The sequence below is a fragment of the Echinops telfairi genome, unplaced genomic scaffold (assembly GCF_000313985.2).
Source record: "Echinops telfairi isolate 266 unplaced genomic scaffold, ASM31398v2 ScPeMD7_23;HRSCAF=83, whole genome shotgun sequence".
Taxonomy (NCBI): domain Eukaryota; kingdom Metazoa; phylum Chordata; class Mammalia; order Afrosoricida; family Tenrecidae; genus Echinops; species Echinops telfairi.
The window spans coordinates 40,789,709-40,812,162 of NW_022103920.1; the positions used below are offsets into that span (position 1 = coordinate 40,789,709).

The 22,454-nt window shown below is 35.0% G+C and overlaps 1 protein-coding gene and 1 non-coding gene across 5 annotated transcripts in view; both read right to left on the minus strand.

The window, feature by feature from the left end:
- The window catches only part of KMT2E (lysine methyltransferase 2E (inactive)), an 85,343-nt gene that overhangs the window by 40,605 nt on the left and 22,284 nt on the right, over positions 1 to 22,454 (minus strand). For 3 of the 4 annotated variants that reach the window (XM_045289015.1, XM_045289016.1, XM_004702601.4), the window contains 6 exons: positions 19,188 to 19,372; positions 9,512 to 9,626; positions 7,487 to 7,716; positions 4,099 to 4,179; positions 1,726 to 1,784; positions 670 to 842 (listed from right to left, as the gene is read on the minus strand). In XM_045289015.1, the coding sequence (XP_045144950.1) occupies positions 670 to 842; positions 1,726 to 1,784; positions 4,099 to 4,179; positions 7,487 to 7,716; positions 9,512 to 9,626; positions 19,188 to 19,258 (729 nt within the window). In that variant the 5' untranslated portion in view covers positions 19,259 to 19,372. Of the gene's footprint in view, positions 1 to 669; positions 843 to 1,725; positions 1,785 to 4,098; positions 4,180 to 6,930; positions 7,020 to 7,486; positions 7,717 to 9,511; positions 9,627 to 19,187; positions 19,373 to 22,454 lie in introns of those variants that run through there. The other variant, XM_045289017.1, reaches the window with a different exon arrangement.
- On the minus strand, positions 9,260 to 9,423 carry LOC115869327. The gene has a single exon (XR_004046135.1). It is a non-coding gene; the product is annotated as a U1 spliceosomal RNA (small nuclear RNA).

The following is a 22,454-nucleotide window of genomic DNA, read 5'->3' on the forward strand; positions in this document are numbered from 1 at the left end:
TTTTTATGGGAGTAGATTAGATTCATCTTCCTTTTGCAGAGCAGCCGGTGGCTTTGACTCACTGACCTCACATCGTCAAAATTCAACAATTAAAATGTTTAGATATTCAAAGTGAACCAAACCCATTGCGACTGAGTTAATTCCCACTCTTAGTGACCCAATAGGACAAAGTAGAAGAGCCCCCAGAGTGTTTCCCTGGCTGTTAATCTTTAAGAAGCTGATTATACATTTTTCTCCTGAGGAGCTTTATAGTTAGCAGCTGAGTGCTCTATTCACTGGACACTAGGGATCCTAGACACTCTAAAGTTATCTAAAAACTCCTTGTAATCACTGGATGTACATCTGTTTCCTTACTTGTTCATAAGTGACTACATTATTTAGGACTATTACTTCTGTTTTCTAAAACAGTCCTTTTGTTCTATTTTATTTTATATTTATATAAATAGCCCCATTTGAGTAAAGATTTCAAGGCAGTTTGCATAAGTTTTCTATTCTACTTTAATCTTTAAAGTACATAACAATTTTAATAATTGTTTAAAATTAAAAACAGAAGTCTTTGCTACATCCTGCCACTAATATTCTCCCCTTTTCCTACAAAGCACCTACCTGCCTTTTTGGTAAAACTCTTTACTTCCCAACTACTCAAATTTTTGAATAGCAGAAACTTACTTTTTTACATCTTGAAATATTTTGTTCTTTCTCCCCACTTTTTTTCCTTCTTTTATCATTAACCTTGGAAACTCTTGAAGCAGTGAAAGTAATCGATGTTGGAGTATGTTGATATGCAGTATATAATTCCACAGGAACCTCGTCACCACTCTCAGTTGCACTGGTATCACCATCTTCAAAGGCAAATTAAACATTAATACATATGTAAGACTCTATTTCAAGCACTGAGATAGCATTCCACATAACTGGATCGTGGACTGGATCTCCATCTTTCCAGGGGGAAGAAAAACATGCTTTCATTTCTCCACTCATCACATTCACAGCAAGTGTAGTTTAAATAAAAACCATAACTATAATTTGTTACCCATTGAACTAGGAAAGGCATAAAAATTCTTAATGCCATACTCGGGTGGTGAGACAAGTGAGACACGTGAGACACTTGTATCTTACCAGCAGAAATTCAGCATTCTTTACAAAAGGAAATTGAGAAGTATCTAGCAAAATTACATATACATTTACTGTATGATCATTTATAAGATAAAATGGCAAAAACTCAGTAAGGTTCTATTGAAAGAACTATCTAATACCAAAGACAAAGACCCAAAGAAAATCTAGAAATAACCCATCGAGGAGCAATGGTTGATTAAATTAAAACTGTTCAAAATTCATGTTACAGGCAAAGTATTAAGTCAAAGTGAAAATTAGGGCACATGTCAAACTCCTAAACTCAGTTTCTAACAATGAAAGAAACACTGTTCCACATTACCAACTAATAGATAGTCATCTTTCTGAAGAATGAATAGTTATTTCTTTCAGCTCATGGGTTAACTATGTGTAAGAAAATTATTTTTAAATGTTTAAGGTGATTTTAAAATGTTTATTTTCCTTATTTTCCTTATTCTATAATATAACATAATATAAAAAACAAAAATATTTAAATTCTAAACCAAAGATGTGTGCAATCAACACTCATCAGTAAGGCATGTATATGTAATAACAGGCAATTTACTCATCAATCACATGACTCTTAATCTAGTGCACATCCTTTATACCTACCTGACATATTTTCCCTTTTCCGGCGTTGTAGTAGCACTGCTCTCTCTTTATCCAAACTCCTAAAATAAAATATTAACATGATTACTTACCAAACTTTCATTAATTTAGATATGAAACAGATCTGCTTTAAATGTAACAAATGCATTATTTCTTTAATTTTAAGTGTGAAAACCCAACAATATAACATATATATGCACTACAACTACCCTTTGTCTCACAGGGTACATATGATCTAGTATAATTAACAGTAGATGTCAGTGACTTCTTTTCACTGTTAAAAGACACTTTTAAATTTATCAAGGAGCCTAGCAATTTAATTGCTTTAAATGCTACATTTAAAGGAGAAAAAGTTTTAAAATAATCTCAATTTCAGCAATATAATTAAAATTTGTACAATAAATATATAACATTTATTTAGAATCTATGGTGGTATAACCACTTGTTTCAAATTATTTCCACTTTGGAAATACTACAAAACATTTAGCATTTAAGTAAATGTCATATTAAACTCTCCCAACACCCTTATAAACTAACTATAAAAGAAAAACTTGTTCTTTCTTTTCCCAACTTTTCACTGTATAAACTTATTAGAGATCAAATAACACTAAATATTATTCTTAGAAGAATAAGAAAGATCTCTAGTGGAAATACCTAAAATGTGATAACGGACTTGCCGTAATGCCTAGTAGGATAGGGAACGATCTTAGCAACACAGAAGAGTATGCTAGTTATCATAGAACTCTATAGTTGTGTTTTGTTTTGGGCAACTGTTTTCTTAATGGTCAATTTTTAACTCACCGAATCCATTAACAGGTATTTATCTCATCAAACATTATCTGGCACAAGGGGGAGGGGGGAGCAGGGATGGAGGGGGAAAAAATGGAGGAGCTGACATCAAGGGCTGAAGTGGAAAGCGGGTGTTGTGAGAATGATGAAGTCAACATATGTACTAATGTGCTGGACACAAATGATGTATGTACGGACTGTGATGAGTTGTATGAGCCCCTAATAAAATGATTATTTAATTAAAAAAAAGAAAAAAATTATCTGGCACAAAGCTAATAACTAATCACAAAATGAAAAAAAGTCACATAGAAAAACTCATTAATAATAAGAGAAAGGCAATAGATAAGTACACTGCTATCACCATTTCATATCTAACTAGACTGACAAGAATTCAAGTCTATCAAGCATGCTATTGTGAAGTTTGGGGAAACAGGCAAGCTCATTCATTATTGGTAGGAATTCAAAGTTGCACAGCTCCTGCTGGAGGGTAATTTGGCAATATACAGCACATTTATACATACAAAGTCCCTATAGATATAGAAAGAAATAAGGCATGTCTCCATATATTGTTATGAAGTGATGTTCAAGCATATACTTTTAAGAGAAAAAAGGAATATGGTGAAAACTCTGTAATGAGGGAAATACAAATACATAAGTACAGAACTTGTTATGAAAACCAAACAATGGAAGCTAAAACCAATTTTTTAAGGTAGTTACTTCTAGAGATAGGGTAGAAGGGACAGGGATAGAAGCTAGACTTATCGAAATATATCTTGTCTTATATATTTGACTTTTAAATGGCACAACAGTTATAAAGTAACAAAATTTTAAAGGCAATCCTTTAAGAAAATAAATAATTGAATCACCTGTACATTGTTGGTGGGAATGGAAAATGGTATAGCCACTTCGGAAAAGAGTGTAGCAATTTTTCATAAAACTAAACATGTGACTCAGAGGTAGGGAGGGATGTAAAAAAAACCCTAACAAACAACTAAACATGCATTTATACAATCCAGCAACTACATTCTTGGGTATTTATCCCAGTTAAAAGACTACTACTATTCACACAAACCTATACATGAATGTTTATAATACTTTTATTTGTAATAGCACAAACGTCCTTCAAATGAAAATAGTCCAAATGTCCTTCAAAAGGTGAAGGGTCAAACAACTGTAATACATACATATCATGGGTTGATGAAAACTGTTGGGAACCAGAGTGAATAGAAACATGTGGTTCACAACACTATTTTACTTTAACATAGGTTTGAAATGTCCATAACCAAAAGATTTAAACCTTGAAAAGCGTGCTTCTAATAACAGTTTTTTTAAGAGTGTAATCCTAGTGGGAAGAAGGGCAATAAGTAAATAGCCTGATCAGTAAACCATGGTATTTTATCAATGGAGTCTTCCCAATTTTAGGCATGCTAGAATATAAGACAATATAAAATAAAAAGGTTTAGCTTAGAATATTGAGTCAATGAAAACTGAATTTGCCAATTCCTAGAATACATAAGTAAAATTTCTGTTAACTAAAAATTACTTCAGTAAAATTATAAGCAATATTATCAGCTACGTGCAACTCACCTAGGCTGACAACGTTCACAAAGATATGTATCAGGAATATGCTGCCTGTCAATCCCCATGCAGTCAATATGTTGCCAAACACTTAAGGGAAAAAAATAAAACAGAACATATAAATTATTCAAAATCATCCTGAAATTAAGATTTGAATTTCCAACTAACTACCACTTAGTAAGTGCCAATTTTTAGCTTAGCATTCTATATGGTGCTGTGAGGAATTTATTTAAATATAAATCTAGAAGATAAAACTGAAGCAGAAACAAGTGGACAAGAATAGGATACACACACATATGTATGTGCATGTTTGTATATTAGAAACCTCTAAATAAAATACCATTTTAAAGACATATGATACAAATATAAGAAACTACAAGGCTTAAAAGAGATATGCTCCCTCAAAAAATTCCCTTGCAGTCGACTAATAACTATCAAAAGTGAAACTATTTAACTCCAATCACTGCTTGGAGTTAATGAAAAAAGTGCCCTGAAGAATAATGAATTTAAATAGAATCTCACATTCAGGAAATTAGGAAGACAAGACATCTTTGTAGCAATCTTTTTAATTAGATACAATGAGCAACAACCAGAAGGTCACTATATACGAATAAGAATGTACATTTTGAGAAACAGAGAGGAGTAAAACTGGATTAGTAAATTGCAGTCTGATTATACAGTACTTGGAAGGTCAGGATGTGTGTACTTTTCTTCAACCTGCAATGGATGACAACTTGAGGTGCTCAATGACATACGGTTTTACTTCAGAAGAGTTCAAGAAACTAGAGGCAGATAGTCCAACTGGCAGGTGTTCCAACATTCATTGTTAGCTGCTGCCAGAGAAAGACTGCCCAAATGGGATTTTCGAAGCTGCTGCCAGAGAAAGACTGCCCAAATGGGATTTTCGAGGCTATAATCTTTCCAAGAGCTGATCTCCAGCTCTTTCTCCTACAGATTCCGTAGGTGGCCATTTTCTCACGAGTAGCCTAATCATTGGCAACACTATGGCTCCTTCTCCAACATGCTAGACCTGAGTTAAGGAAGGGCACAACCAGAATTATGGCAGGCAAAATGAACTTTAAAGAATCCAAGAAACCATTCTATGAGGACAGATTAAAATAATTCTGTCCTCTAAAAAAACAAAAACAAAATTCTGTCCTCTAATCTTTTAAAATGGAACATATGAATCAGATTGAGGTAGATTTTTCAACTAGCTATTGTGATTATACTTTATCGCCAACACTTTACTTTGTCTTAAGTCGATTTATACAAGAGTTTCAAAAAGTTTATGGAAAACGTAATTAAAAAAGAACAAATTTGCACCAACTTTTAGGAGCCTCCTCATATACCTATTATCAAAAATAGTCTTAGCTATTATTCTTCACATAATTTAGCCTCTTTTAACATGTAACTACTAAGTTAACCACTAATGTATTGCTCTTTATTTCTTAACTAAAAATATGATTGCCAAGAATCTTCTGGAGTTGTCCAGATAATTACCAACAGAGATCAAATGTTAATATTAAGGCAGCCCCAAAGTAGAGAGATACAGGTAAATCAGAATGTTGGGGCAAAGAACTGGAGAAACAGGGAGAGTAATAATGGGATATATAAAGAGGTGGGAAAATGGAAAGTGAAAATGAAAAGCAGGGCAGCTGGCAAAGAGGGTTAGAAATAACAGATTGATTCTGTAAATAATGATGCTATATAGACAATAAAAGAAACAAAGCTGGAGATGAATAAATGATCAAAGTGTGGATAACAGACTTGAAGATTAGAATGGGCAGTAAGGCCATGAAAATAAAGACAATGTAAATTAAGAATAGAGGAATAAGATTAAGCCTTGCAATATGCTACAGATTAAGCAGTGGAAAAATGAATGTTAAAATTCATACCAAAGACAGAGCAGTTGCTGAGAAACCCAATACCTTGAGTAATCCACAAACTATATACTGGTCCTTTAAAAATTTGTGGCTGGTTATAAAGTCCTAAGGACTATTTCATTGTTATCTAATAGAAATAATTCTATATTAAACATAGATCATTGCAGCTAAATTTTTACAAATGTATAGATCAATAAAATAGAAACAATGCCAAATAATTTATCATATTATACAAGATCAACTAATAGGAAGTTCTTTTATACAAGATTGACTATAAATTAACATTTTTTAATAAGTCACTAGTTAAAAAATAATGAAGGAAGCAATGTGTCACTAAAGTTTTATTTTAACTTTTAAATTTATAGTCTAAGTAAATTTATGAAGGTACATTACTCATGGTAATACACAGGTAATGAGAATTTGTTTTTAAAATTGAAAATGTGACACATAGTAATTTTTTTTTCACATTGTATTTTTATTATTAAACTCAAAGGAGTAATACAACTTTCTAAAAAAACCAATATTCTACTTTTGCCAAAGGTAAATCAATTTTTAAAAATTTAACACTGATCATATGTTTCTATCAATATTATCCAACTCCTAATGACTTTATAAACAAGGCAGGAACAAAATTACAATTAATATCATTTATATTTTACTTTGGGATGTACTTTTATACTCACATTCAATATGGATATACACCAGCTACTTCAAATCAAGCAATGAAGCTATGCCATAAGGACCCAGGAAATTCTATAAGCTATCAAGCTTTCTTACACTCCATAATGCTCTACTTAAATACTCTCTTTTCCTCACCCTATGCAGGGAATGCACTCACGAACTGTCAGGCTGAAACCCTACTATTCCCTCTCCATCCTCCCCAACACCCTTCCACCAAAAATAAGTAAGTAAAAAGTAAAGAAAGAAAACAAAACCCCACTCTCTGTCCCACTCACACCTTCTCTAGGGGAAGAGGCCTTTCTTGGTGGTTGAACCAGGGTTGGGGGAGGGGAGACTGTGGTTCTGGTTCAAGGAGACTCCAGAGTGCTGCAAGGTTCAAGTCAAAAGGAGGTGAGAGAGTCAAGTCAAACAAACATCAATCAAAATGTAAATTCCCCCAAATTGGAAAATCACAGTTCTCGCTACAGCACAAATAATCCCTCAAGTACACAAGACTCAATTCTCTCATTTCTATCTTGTCTATTACTACATTTACTTGTACATTACTACTGAACTGAGTGAAAAGAGCAATGTGCTTGCACATGAATCAAGTTGAGAACTGAGGGCCTATTATTAATGAATAATGGAGATATTTGATAAGCTTTAAAATGGCTTTCTTCCCATCCCATAGTGGGGCTTTTTCTAAGGAAAATAAATTATATCAATAGTAGATGTCCCCTTACAAAATGCCCTCAATTCCGTCAAAGGTGATTTAAATTATTTTTTCCAATATTAACAATCAAAATGGTTAGCAGTATCCAAGAAAAATAAACTAATGATGTAAAATATTTTACCTGCATTTGTCACAACAGATCATGTATCCATCATCATGTGTAAAACCACATATGCACCTGGTTACATCAGTACCGTAACTCCCATCCTCAGATGTGCTGATAGTTGTAGCACTGGAAGTTTCATCAAAATTAGGAGTGGTAAATATGCCTACTTCATTTTTGCTAATAAGAACTGATGGAGGAGGGGAAGCCGGAGGTGTTGGAGGAGGACGAGCACCATAATTATGGTCCTGGATAATTGAACACAAATATCAATTATTACTTAATTTGAATATGAATTCAACAACAACTAAAATTCAGACATTAATTTGAATACTCATAGACATGAAATCGACCCATTTCTTCATTAATTCTTTTGAAATAATGGGTTGATGAAGCCATTATTACTGAACATCCTTGGTCACCCCCTTCATACCTAAACTTTAACCTCAAAAAACACAAGGCATCTTCACAGTCCTGAGCTCACATAGTTCCATCTTTAAGGTGAAAGTAGGCACAGCATGAATGAATCCTGAAAATGTTATGCTGACTGCAGTCAGTCACCAAAGGGCAAATACTGTATGCCTTCACTTACAGGAAATAAACATATATACATAAACCGAAGCTTATTAGATGGTACTGTAATTTAGGCATTGGGCTGCTGACCTCATGGTCAGTAGTTCAAACCCACCAGCCGCTGTGGAAGACAAAGATGAAACTAGCTCCTTTAAGGACTGACAGTCTCAGAAACCCTATATAAGGTCACAATGAGTCAGCATCAACTTGACAACAGTAGATTTGGGTTTGGGACAGGGGAGGGAAGAAGGGAGAGCACTGGGTATACATTAATGGTAGAATAGCCAGGATAAGGACTGTTTGATATGAAGAGTGAAATCAATGTCACTGAACTATATGAGCAGAAATTGCTAAAGAGGAGAATGTTTGTTGAGTGTATCTGTACTACACACAAGAAAGGTGAAAGTGGGTGCCAGTTGTAAGAATTAGGATTAAAAAGAAAATTATCAGGGATATAAAAGCTAAAGAATTACCAAGGGCTCAAGTAGAAAGAAAATGTTTTGAGAATGATGATGGTTACAAATGTACAAATGTGATTGACACAATAGATGTATGTATGGATTGTGATAAGAGTTGTATAAGCCCCTAATAAAATGATTTAAAAAAGAACAAGAAAGCTAAAGAATAACAAATACAACCATCAAAACATACCACTGCTATAAAGTAAATCACTTTCTTATATATAAAATAGAAATTTGATTTTTATCTTGGTCAAAGTAGTAAAAATCTCTTATACCTATACCTTTATAATATCAGTTCTGCAATCAAAATATCTTTGTTTGAAGGTCCATTAGAACAAATTTCTGTTGCATACTAGGCTTTGCAACATTAAGGAAGTTAACAAAGATTAATTTTTGTCTTATCGCCCATAAAATAGAGATAACTGTAGCTATCTCATAAGGCTATTTTAGAAGAATGATAATAGATAATATATGTAAAAAGGCATGGTACAAAGTGTGGCACATATAAGTGTTCAATAAATATTAATAAGATAATTTAGAATTCACGGTAGCAAATACAGTACAGATCTACCTACAGACTTTATAAAAAGGGTAAAGAATAATCACACCAAACCATTAATAACATAAAATATAATAATACTTGCAATAACTTCTTAACGAATTGTAATACCATGAATCATCATATAGCCAATAAAAAAATTAAACTATAAATAATTTATAGTCTCAAAAATATGCACTTTTCTTTTTTTTTTTAAATCAGGGGCTAGCACAAATGCAGTCCCCCACCACCACAAATTATGCAGTCGAGTTTCCCACATTTGGGGAAATCTCAGGAGTCAGCACATTCGGAGTGCAATGAGTGACCCTCACCCTGGGAAAACCACCTTCATGATCATGGTATCTCCCCTGCCAGGTAAGTATGCACTTTTAAGCATAACACCACACACAACTATTTTCAACCTGGAGATTTGAAAAATAAAAACCTTCCAGAGCAATGTTTGCTACTTACCGCATAAGGCAAACCAATGTAACTGTGAGAATGATGCGAGCTGCTGGTATATAACTGGTGGGGATAACTGTTGGATTTCTCAACTACCACAGGGCTAGCTTCTACAGATTCTGGTCTGTTTGAAGCAAACAAACAAACAGTTGCATCAAATGACTTTCATTAACTTAAGATCATAAGGACTAACATACTTATTTGTAGAAATACAATGCCTTTTTATAGGAGATGACCCACTTATAGATAGGATATGTTCTATCTAGATCCCTTGTCATAACAAAACTTTTGTTGAATCAAAGTAAATGTCCTATTCCAACTTTAAATATAGAATTTCCCTATCATTTTTTAAAAATTAATACAGACCAAGCAGTATACTCCATGACTGCCAATGGAGACAAACTATGCACTGAAGCAGAAAGTAGTGATGAAATAAACAGGACTCAGGTTACACTGAATCACTATAAACCCAACTTGAATATGAAGTATGCATTTCCAATTTCTAGCAAGCAAGAACAAGCAGGTATACAAACACTACTAAACAAAGCAAGAATAGAATAAACACCAAAGTTTTCTCCCTTTGGTATGAAAAGTTGATTATTTAGTTAATGTTCTAACTATGGTGGTTTAGTGGTTATGAATTGGGCTTAGATTTGCATGATCCGCAGTTGGAAACCACCAGCAGCTCCTCAGGAGAAAGACTGGACTTTCTACTCCAGTCAACAGTTACGGTCTCAGAAACCCACAGGGGGTCGCTATGCATCAGCATTGACTCGATGGCAGTGAGAGGAGATATTGTGGGTTTGGTTCCAAATCACCACAATAAAATGAGTATCATAATAAACACACATGGATATTTTGTTTTCCCCTGCATATAAAAGTAATGCCAACACTACACTGTAGTCTAGTAAGTATATAACAGCATTGTGAAAAGTTTCAAATACTGTGAGAAATAAAAGTATTTAATTAAAAAAAATAAATAAATACTGTGAGAATGACCAAAATGTGTCACAAAGGCAGGAAGTGGGCAAATGGTGTTAGAAAAATGGCACCAATGAATCTGCTTGAAACAGGGCTGCTACAAATACGTATGTATGTATAAATATATATGTATGTATATATATACATATATGTATATTAAAAGGTAGTGCCTGTGAAACAATAAAATGAGCTATGCCTGTACAGTCACTTCTATATAAGGTAGTGCTACTTAAAAAAGACAGGTCTACTTCTTAAGTTGTAATTGCCCAAGTAATTGCAGGAATGAGAGGCATAGATAAAACTGATAATCCAAGATTTAATTGAGCCCTTTCCCCACCCCACCTCTGACCCTGTTAGGGGTATAAAAAAGGGGAAATAATGTTAAAGAAGCACTCTATTAGGGTCTGATTTCCTGTACCTCAGAGGTACTGGAGACTAAAAGTAGCACAGTCCTAGCCTAGAACAATGTAGTAGTGGATCTGCTCCTGTGAAGTCCAGATAGCTAATGTGGCGGGAAGTTCCCAGACTCTAAAACAGTGCTGTCATGCAACTAGCAATGAAGGATCAGTAAAAAACTTCTATGAGCTCTCAAAATGCAGTCCTTCCAAAGTTCTTCATTTCTTTCATCCTTCTTATATGCTACTATTTAAAAAAAAAAACAATTATGATTACATGTACCTGATAAAAAAACTGCTATCAGGTTTGGTACGACAAATAAGTTCCTCAAGTTTATCACATGTAGCATTTAATTACATCTAAAAAACCCAGCTGCATTATACACAAATTAATTTCATCTCTTCAATTATATAAACTCAGATTTTTAAAGCCCCACCAACTCTCCAAAACATTTCATGAATCCTGTCAGCAGGTGGCTCCAGAGACACTGAAAATCACTTAACAGCAAATACTCCGACCCGTAGGGCAGCAGTGTTGTTCTGCATCCAACCAAGCAGTTATAGCTCAAATTCAACTCTACTTTTGACTAATTATATGGGCCTAAGGAAAAAAAAAGTTAATTTCCCTCAGCTGAATTTCTTTCATGAACTAAGAAAATATTTGCCTGGTAGATCAAACATGCAAGGTGGATTGGAGTAGGAGAGCTGTTTAGTGAACACTACATCAAGGATGGCTAAACACAGCTGTATATGCAGTACGGCCAAGTGAAAATTTGTTTATGATTAAATATGAAACAAATGGAAAAACCAACTATTATAAAAAGCAGTTCTAATACTAACAGCTATTATTTTAACAATACTGAGAGAGTATTTTAAACAGGTTTTTGAACATTAAACAAAAATTACATTTAAATGAAAATACTTCAAAAATTAGGATAAAAAAAATTAACACCCACTTTAAAAACAGCAGAAAACATTAGTTTCTTGATAGTGGCTTAAGGGTGGAGAAATCATAAGCACAAGTGTTAAGCGCTAACAGAAATCAACTGAAAACATTTATTTATTTTGCATTTTATCATCTGAAAACATCATATAAAAAATTTTAGTATCTTCAACTATAGAAATTCAGAATTAAAGCACCACCAACTCTTCTACAAATTTAATAACATCTGTCAGCAGGTGGCTCCAGAGCCACTGAAATCATTTAATAGCAAATACTATAGCAAAATGCAGGTGGGTAACAGTTTATTGACTCTCAGAAAATTCGGAGTCAATTCTTCGATCCAAGACCTTTTTTTCAAATGAAGATTGTAATGTCTAGAACAATGAAGTGGCTTAAGGGATCAGGGTTACTCCACACTCATCTGATGGAAACTATGCCACCAGTAAGTATTCCAGAGAACAGGGTCCCCCGTACGGAACAAGTTTCATGGGAACTCCCAGATGAAGGTTGGCTAGGAAGGCCTGGCAATCTGCTTCAAATAATTAGCCAACAAAAGTACTATGGATCACAACAGAATGTTGTCCAATATATTGCTGAAAGATTAGCCCTTTAAATTGGAAGACCCTCAAAATATACAATGGTCTCAAGTACATCAGTGATCATGAAGGTGGTACAGAACCAGGCAACATTTTGTTCTGTTGTATTTGGGAGTTGACTCAATGGCAACTAACAACAGAATATTAGAAAGAGAATGAAAATGAAGGAACCCAAATGTCTATTTCAGTACTCTTAGTCAACAAACATTCATATGACATTTACTCTGTGCCAGCATAGTGCTAGCAGCACCCCCTCCAAAATAATTCACCTCTACCTGACTCATGTCACATTTACTAATTTGTCTACCTCATAAAAAATACACAACATTAAACCCATCAAGCCCCAAGATCAATACTCCTGGCTCAGAGCATTCAAGGCACAGAGAGGACCATTGGGCTGGCCCCACCACAAGACATGATATCTCCTCACTGGCCCCCAGTACTGCAGGGGACGGCACTGGAGACAAAGTGCAGGAATTGTGACCAGTCTGACCCTCACCCACCGGGGTGAAACACAAAGGGAGTGCAACAGAGCAGCAAGGGGAGCAAAGCAATGAAGACCCCAAGGAATACCGAAAAAGACACCACCAGACTTGGAGGGCAGGGCTTGGCACTTCATCAGACTGGATCGGAAAACATACATAAGGGGCAGCAGACAGACCTGGAACTATTTATAGGCCCTTGGTTTTGGTTTTGCTTTTTTCATGTCATTCTTTATAAAATAGAAAGATAAACAATCCAAAGGAGAAAACTACAGGGCCGACAGTTCTCCAGGGACAGGGAAGGGGGGGGGGGGGGGGGGGGGGGGAAGGAAGGGGTGAACCAACAAATCCAAGGACAAGGGAACAAGAGATCTAAAATGGATGCGAGGAGAGTGTACAACGCCTGGTGGGGTTTGATCAAATGCAATGTAGCTAAGAGGAATTACTGAGAGCCGAATGAAGGTCAAACACAATAGTGGGACAAAAGTAAAAGGAAACAGGAAAGAACTAGGAGGCAAAAGACATTTATAGAGGCATAAATATAGGCATGTATATATGTAAATATATTAATATATAATGATAGGGACATAGGTCTATGTACATATAGTTATATGCTAAGTATCAAAGTAGCAGATGGACATTGAGGCTCTACTAAAGTCCTCCCTCAATACAAGAATACTTTGTTGTAATAACCTGGCATTCTGTGATGCTCACTTCCCAACCCGATCATTGAAGTCAAAATGGGTACATAAGCAAATGTGGTGAAGAAAGCTGATGGTGCCTGGCTATTAGCTATATTGGATGCCATATATAGCATCTGGGGTCTTAAAGGCTTGAAGTTAAACAAGCAGCCATCTAGTAGGAAAGAAACAAAGCCCACATGGAAGAAGCACACCAGCCTGTGTGAACACGAGATGTTGACAGGATCACGTATCAGGCATCAGAAGACCCACAGCAAGCAATCATATGGATGCAAATGGGGTGGGGGGTGGGCGGAGGGGAGACCAAAGCCCATCTGTAGATAATTGGACATCCCTCACAGAAGGGATGAGCCAGCCAGGGTGCAGTATAGCACCAAGGAAACACAACATTCCTCTAGTTCTTTAATGCTTCCTCTCCCCCACCCCCGCCCAACTATCATGTTCCTAGTTCTACCTTACATATCTGCTAGACCGGAGGGAGCATGTACACTGGTAGAGATAAGAGAGCTCTCCATGCTCTCGGAATCCAGGACAGATAAACCCCTCAGAACCATAATGAGAGTAGAGATATCATGAGAGTAGGGGGAAGGTGGGAGAAGAAGAGGGAGAAAGGGGGAACCAATAGCAATGATCAACGTATAACACCCCCTCCCCAGAAGAGTAAACAACAGAAACATGGGTGAAGTGACACAGTGGACAGTGTAAGATATGAAAATAATTTATAATTTATCAAAGGGTCATGAGGGTGGGAGGAGGAGGGAGGGAAGGAGGGAAAAAAGAAGAACTGATACCAAGGGTTCAAGGATAAAGTAAATGTTTTGAAAATGATGATGGCAACATTATGTCCAAATGTGCTTGATACAACTGATATATGGATTAGAAGGAGCTGAAAGAGTCTCCAATAAAATGATTTATTAAAAAACATACATAAATATGTGAAAACTCTTGGCACTGGTTTCTAATTATAATAAGGAATATTTGGTGATAACATTATTAAAAAGAAATATGCTTCTAGTCTCTAATATGAACAGTAGTTTGTCTTTTCTTAATTAAAAATAATAATAATAAAGCCAGGGATAGAAGAAATATAACACTACCCATGTAAATGCAAGAGCTTCAAGAAGCTTGTGGGAAAAATTCCATGAACTTTTCATTCCATTGCTCTACAAAACTTTTGAAGTTCCTTCATACACCTTCTTACTTTCTTTTTATGTCCTATCTGTTTTTACTTATGTGACCAGTTTAGGAATTGAGAGAGTTGGGTGGCCAAGGTAAAGAAGGGAATAAAAGAAATAAGATTTATTAGCTAAAATAAAATGATTACAAGCAGCTAAACTCTAGCTCAACTTTTCTGTCTAGTGATGATGGAGGTTTTCTTACCCTTCCACAAAGACCAATGACTGCCCCCGCCCCCGTTGCCATTCCAACGCATGGGGAGCCTATCTGTTGCAGAGTAGAACTGTACTTGATGGTATGTTCAGGGCTGTGACCTTTCTGAAGCAGATCACCACTGCTTCCGAGTAGTGCCTTTAGGGGGGTTCAAATGGTCAACCCATTGGTTAATAGCCAGGAATATAACCATTTGCTGCACCCAGGGACTTTGTTGCATAGTTATTTATTATATTGAATTTATTAGTGCTGTAACTATAAAAAAAGTTATGTGTCATTCTTATTAGGATTATCAATAAAAGTGCTATAATTGACAAAGGCCTAATAATGGCATTACAACGGCCCCCTGCTACTTACCCACTCTATGACTTTAGCATGACAGTAATTACCTCACAGCTATATTCTTAGCTTTCTGACTCAGAACATAATAGATTTCTATTATTTCACTTTTATAGCTTTCATAAGTAGCCAAGGCTACATATTGGTTTCTTCTCTAAAGTCCAAGAACCTTGTTATCTACTCTAGACTTGCCCTGGTAAAGAATAATATTTTAGATATTCAATTAAGTAAACTATATTATCAAAGTAAACTTCACTGTTTTTAACCTTTTTAATGTGGTTATTAAAATTTTTAAAATTACCTAATTAGCTTGTATTACATTTCTATTAAGGAACATAGTGAGTGGATTACAAGTTGGGCTGCAGGGTCAGTAGTTCAAAACTACCAGGCACTCTAAGGGAGAAAGAAGAGACTTTCTGTAAAATCTAAAAATTTAAAGCCCACAAGGGCAGTTCTACTGTGTTCTACAAGGTAGCTATGAGTTGAAATCAATCCTATGGCAGTGAGTTGGGGGTTTTAATTTTTTTCTTTATATTTCCATTGGACAGTGCTAAGTTAGAGTTTTAACTGTCCACACTGATTGGAATTCCATTAAAGAATAAGGGTAAAAATTGATATTTCACCTCTTTAACCCTAACTTCTAGCAAAGCATTGTCCACAGTGAATGCATATAAACAATGGTCCAAAGTGCTTCATTTTGGATTGTAAATCTTGTCACAAATAATTAAATTTAGGGAGAAGGCTACTCCTATTATGACCAACTATATGCCCCCAGATTTGCTAACTTGATTGAAAAGGGTCAATTCTTTGAAAAACACAAGTTACCAAATCTTACAACCATATACAAAAAGATAATCTGAATAAACCTTTATCTATTAGGAAACTGAATTAATGACAACATTCTAAACTAGGATTTTTAGGATGAACTATTCTGTGTGATAATACAAGTTGATACATGATATCATTCTTTTGTCAAAACCCACAGAATTCTATTACACCAAGTGGGAAGCTTCAGGCAAACTGTATACTCTAGGCTAATGATAATTTATCAATACTGTTTCATTACTTAAATATACCACTACTGGTTATAAAACTGGCTGCTAACTGCACAGTCAGAAGTTTAAAAGCACCACCCGTTCCTTGGGAGAAAAGAAAGGTGAGGCTTTCTACTTCCATAAATAGTTACAGCCTTGAAAACCCATAAGGGCAGTTCTATCCTGTCCTATAGAGTTGCTATGAGTCACATTGAGTTTTGGCAGCAAGTTTTTTAGTTTTATGTAAGATGGTAATACTAATGGAGACAGTAAGGGGAAGTATGAGGAAGAACATGAATTTTCTGCACTATCTGCTCAATTTTAATATTAATCTGAAACTAAAAAGTCAAGCTTACTAATTAAATAATCTTCAAAAAAGAAGAAGTCTACTTCTAGAAGTAACCTACATTTATGATGTGCACTTAATCAGATATGGGAAACAGAAGGATTTCTCTCAAGCTCTCTCCCCCAAATATATGCCAGACTTAGCTGCTTGAGAATGACTATACACTTGGAGGTCATCAGGAGTGGATTAGGGGTCATTCTCCCTAAGAGCTATCAGCCATCTAGACCAAGCAGACACCATGTTTATTCCACAACAAGTAGGGCCCATTCCCTTCTGATAAGGATAGTAGTTGTCTGTTTCCTTGTAGGAGACACCAGAGAGGTCAAACCCGCCCAAGGATGACCAAGGTTAGGCTGCCATCATGAATACAGGGTCCGCCCATCTTGTCACATGTATACCACTAGACCTTCCCATTCCTATGGGCACACCCCTAGCTCAACCCCTTCCTGTTACACATGCCTATCATAGATCCCTTTCCTACAATGTGTATGCCTATTGTACTGCCCCTTCCTGTGACGTGTGGTTACCTGTAAGCATGTCCCCCTAAAGAGATATAACGCTTGGTTAGCAATAAAGTAAAGGCTCGCCCCGTCCTTGGGCCTGGGGGCTCCCCTGCTCTCGCGCCCGGACTGTCTCTCCTGCTCTCGTGGCCGGGTTCCCACCACGAGGACCACCACGTGGGACTGAGGTGAGCATGCTACCAAGAATAGTGTCTGACTCCATTTATTCCAATCTCTCCTCTATCTCTCATGCTCTCTATGACTTTACTATAACCTTTACTTATTATCACTGTACAATTGCGCCTGTGATGACAATCCCACTGAGTGATGCCAGTATATCTTACAATTAAAAACAAAAAGATTCTGCTTGACGTGATTGAACTATGGAATGATACATGCATTAACTCCCAAATACTAATGTAAATAAATAAAATCTATTATATCTTGATTTATGATGCCAACAATTAGCAAATGGCAAAAACAAAAAGTAGTTTAAGAAGATAAGGCATTTTGTCTAAAAACAGTTATTTATAAAAGTAATTTTGGTTAAGAAATCTCAAGACCTGTGATGATTTGTGGGGGACCCCCCTCTTTTTCTCCCCACAATCAGATAGCTCTAGCTTCCTGATAAGAAATGTGGCCTCCTGATTATTACAGTGACAATCATTTTGCTAATCCAGTTTCAAAATTATATTTATGCCCAGACTCAATTTTCCTTTAAAATATTTTATTTTTGTATATTTTAAGGTACAAAGGATTATGCCACATACTAATGAGAAAATCAGTCATTCGTTATATTAACCTATGAGTTGGGATTGGTGTTTTTCATATTTAAGAGCTATGCTGGCAAATTCTTCCTGCTAAGATTTAAGAATGGCTAGAACATAATTTTTAGAGTATCTTAGAGAGTTCCTAGTATAAGCAGTTGGCTACAACTGTTTCTATTCACCAACATCTAGTTATATTATATCTTTGTTGATGTTACATAATATCAATGTTACATAGTTAAAATGTTATTTTTAAATAAGACAGCTTCCTTTAAATCAGATTGTGGAATGCTTACAATTGCTTAACAAGTTTAAGCTAATGAAACAAAATGTTATTCTTACTAAAGTAGATACTAAGTATTTCTCTGGCGGCTGGTAGAGAATCTCATTAAACACAATACACCATATAGTGAACCAGAGGACAAATAAACAAATCTTCCCCCTACCCCTAATACAAATCTTTCCATCCTTCAACTTACAGCACTGTCACTTGAACCCCTTGTAATTTCCAATTATAAACAAGCAAATATTTTTACAGAAATAACTTAGTGTTCAGTGGCTGATCATTCAAAACAAAAATTATATTTATTCAGATAATCACCAGAAACAAAGTCTGCAACATAAAGTAAGAACCTTTCATTGAGTCAGTCCAAAATGTCCCCCACAACAGTAAAAGTTATCACAGCAACTACCCCTAGAGAAAATTTTCTCTTGCTTAAAAATAGCCTGAATTATATTTTTCAACTAACTCTTTAAAAAAATCAAATCCCACTTTTAAATGAGGACTACAATTTTTTTTTTATTAGTAAAGATTTAAATTTGAAACCAAATTACTTTTCTAGGGTAAACACGACAATCCCACTGAGTGATGCCAGTAGATCTTACAATTAAAAACAAAAAGATTCTGCTTGATGTGATTGAGCTATGGAATGATACATGTATTAACTCCCAAATACTAATATAAATAAATAAAACCTATTATATCTTGATTTATGATGCCAACAATTAGCAAATGGCAAAAAACAAAAAGGCATTTTGTCTAAAAACAGTTATTTATAAAAGTAATTTTGGTTAAGAAATCTCAAGTTTCTGGTATTTTATTTTAGGAATGAGTTTAAAACATGGAATAGTAGCACAAATTAAGTTAATGGGTTATGCTAAAATTGATTTTGATTTTCCCTATCCAAAATACTTTTTAACATGAAGACTTACTCTGAGCCGGCAGCCATTTCCAAGTATGACGTTTCTGCTGTATCAACCCCCAATGGGATGACTATGCTCATGACGTTCGCCTCTGGTAAATTCGATTACTATGGAGTCCTATGCATTGGTATCCAAAACACTGGGGCATGCCAGCCACAGTGCTCATTGCAAACATCTAAGTGCATCCACAAACCCTGTTTAAAAAAAAAAAAGGAGTTAAGAAACATCTTCAGAGCTCTAGCAAAAGCCACACTATATATTGCAAACATCTAAGTGCATCCACAAACCCTGTTTAAAAAAAAGAAACAAAGCAGTTAAGAAACATTTCCAGAGTTCTAGCAAAAGCCACACCATATATAACAAGAAAGAATACAATCTTTATTAAAATCTCAACATAATTTTGAATTTCTTCAATTTATTATTTTAAGTATTAAATTATGTGACTATGACCCAAAGAAAAATTTATAAGTTTCTGAATCATAATCCTCCTTAGGCAATAAATTTAAGATGCCAAATGATGAACTAAGAAGATATATTATTTAGTGAAGATCTGACAAATTATTATTCATTTTGAAAAATAAAATGGAAATGTCTTATTACACTAGTAGTCAAAAATAAGCCTTCTTGATTCAGTGAGTAATCTGTAATCTAACAATATACTATCTAACAAATGCTGAACACTTACTATAGACTAAGCACTGTACTAAGCTTTTTACATATATGCTCCATTTAATCCTCATAACTCTGAGATAGGTATCTCCATTTTACCTCAAGGAACACAGCCAAGACAGGTTAAATCACGTAACAAAGCTTCCTCAACTTAAGAGGCGAAACCAGGATTTAAACCAAATTCACTTCTATTGTATACATATATATCTGTATATATGCATATAGATATATCTAACTATAGATGATGAAAAAGATTTTATTTGTAATAAAGTCAATAGTTTTACAGTGGCTATCATTTTTCTTACTGCATTAATGACATTTAAGAAGTTCTCGATTTCATTCCCTAAGGACAATTAAGGAGCCCTGATAGTGCTGTCGAGTAAGCATTAGATTACTACTAACCTCACGATCAGCGGTTCAAACTCAACAGCTGCTTCTGTAGAGCAAGATGAAACATCCACTCCCATAAAGATTTACAGCCTCAGAGGGAGCTGATGACCCTCCCGGAAGTAGAGGAAAAAAAAAAAAATTAAAACCCCAAAAGCCCTATAGAGTCACTATGAATCAGAATCAATCAGGTAGCAGTAGCTTTTTTGAGCTAGAAATAAGGACAATTAATTAGTAGAGCAAACTAATAGACTTTAAGGGTTTTTTTAAAGGTAAATTTACCATAGAAACCAAAAATAAATTCTGCTCCAACATAAATTTTTCTCATTTAAACTCACTGCTTTTGTTATTGCTTGTATTTGCAACCAAGTCTATTCTGATTCATGGTGACCCCATGTGTACTGAATAGAAATGCTCCATGGTCAAGGCTGTGACCTTTCATCAGCCGATCACCAAGTCTGTCTCTGAAGCACCTCTGGGTGGGTTTTGCTAATAGTTGAACATTTACTGATTCAACACCCAGAGATTCCAAACTCACTACATAACACTTGTAACAAGTATTGGTTATAAAGCATCAACTTGAAGTCTTCTCTGTAGAAAATAAATATAATCTTATAAAATTGTCCCTGCCACTGTAATGTTTCACTTAAAATACTTAAATAGCAGTGTTTTTTAATTAATAAGTTTTGAATTTCTTACATTGATTTTTACTTATTTCATAAATGTTAGGCTGTGAAATAATACCTTAAAGGGGAAAAATACTAAAATAGGGAAAAAAGATAATGATAGTGATTTGAAAACTAAAAGAAAACTTGCCTTACTTTTTTAAGCCATGTGTAACTAGAGATCGAGTTACTAAATTACAAGTTGTTATAATAAAAATATACAAAAGAATCAATTGCACCTAAGGTTAAAAGTATAGGCTTTGGATTTGCCTCTACCACTTAACTAGTTATGTGAGTTATGCAAGCTATCTTAACTTCTTTAAGCATCAGTTTCATTTTTTATACAAAGGGGATTTATCTTCATAGGACAACTGAGGAAAAAATGAAATATTGAATGTAAAACTTATCAGGAGTTGTTCTTATTTCATATCGCGCGCACACACACACACACAGAGAGAGAAGCTCTAGCTCTCAAAGAGAATCAATTAGTAGCTTTTAAAAATAAATTAATTATGGTTCTCTACTTGCCATGTTTTCACACTGCTCCACTAAATTAAAATGCTGCCCCAAAGACAATTACAGAAGGGTAAAAAATGCAAAAAGCTGCCTTAACTGTGACCACATTAGAATTACTGACTTGTTAACTTTCATAAAGCTATAAAATTTCCAAAAGGCAAGATGCAAACAATTTACAAAAACTGCAAGTTTGTCCCATTAAATGTTATGTCACTCTGTATTTCCTTAAAATGCTAAAGACTTGGACCTAACAGCACGTACTAATTGCAGTATTTTTCAAAAAGATTCTCTTCCTTGTTGGGAACATGTAAACAAAGGGCTTTTTTTTTTCAACTTAACTTTTCTTTAGGTTAAAATTATAACAAGTTTTATATGTTCAGTATATGTTCTTAGCTATTTATTGCATGTTAATTTACTAGAAGTAGAAACTGGAAAACAAATCAAGAAATCATATTGTTTTAGGTAGATAGAGTAATATTTCAAATCTAAAATAAGCTGTGTGGGTATGAATTTAATATCGAGTCCTTCCCATACTAATGCACAACCATCAACAAACACTGAACTGTTTCTAAGTATCAGTGAAGGGTTTGCCTTACCTAGAATAATGGCTTATATTTGTATGGTTACAGCCCAAACTGCACAGTGCAGTCTACAAATGTCTGGCGAATGAATTAGGGCGCCTGGAATGAAACTGCAGCCCTGGCCTCATTAGCCAAAAAAGTGTCAACCTACACAACTGAGTGCTTCAAAAACAACTAGTGGCATCTTCTCCACAAATGCAGCTCTCTAAAAGCAGAGCCTATCACCAGGATAAAGATACAGCTTCACATCGAAAGCAGAACTAGACTCCAAATTTGACTCAACAGGGAAGAGCCCAGTAATTTACTCACAAGAGCACAGATAACAAAAAACCCTATTTACTTAGACCATAAAATGGTGAATATTTCACTACAATCATTAATACCCAAAAGCTCTACAGCCAAAAAACTCACCATAATTAAAATTCCAGTTGATACTAAAAAAAAAAAATTCCATTATA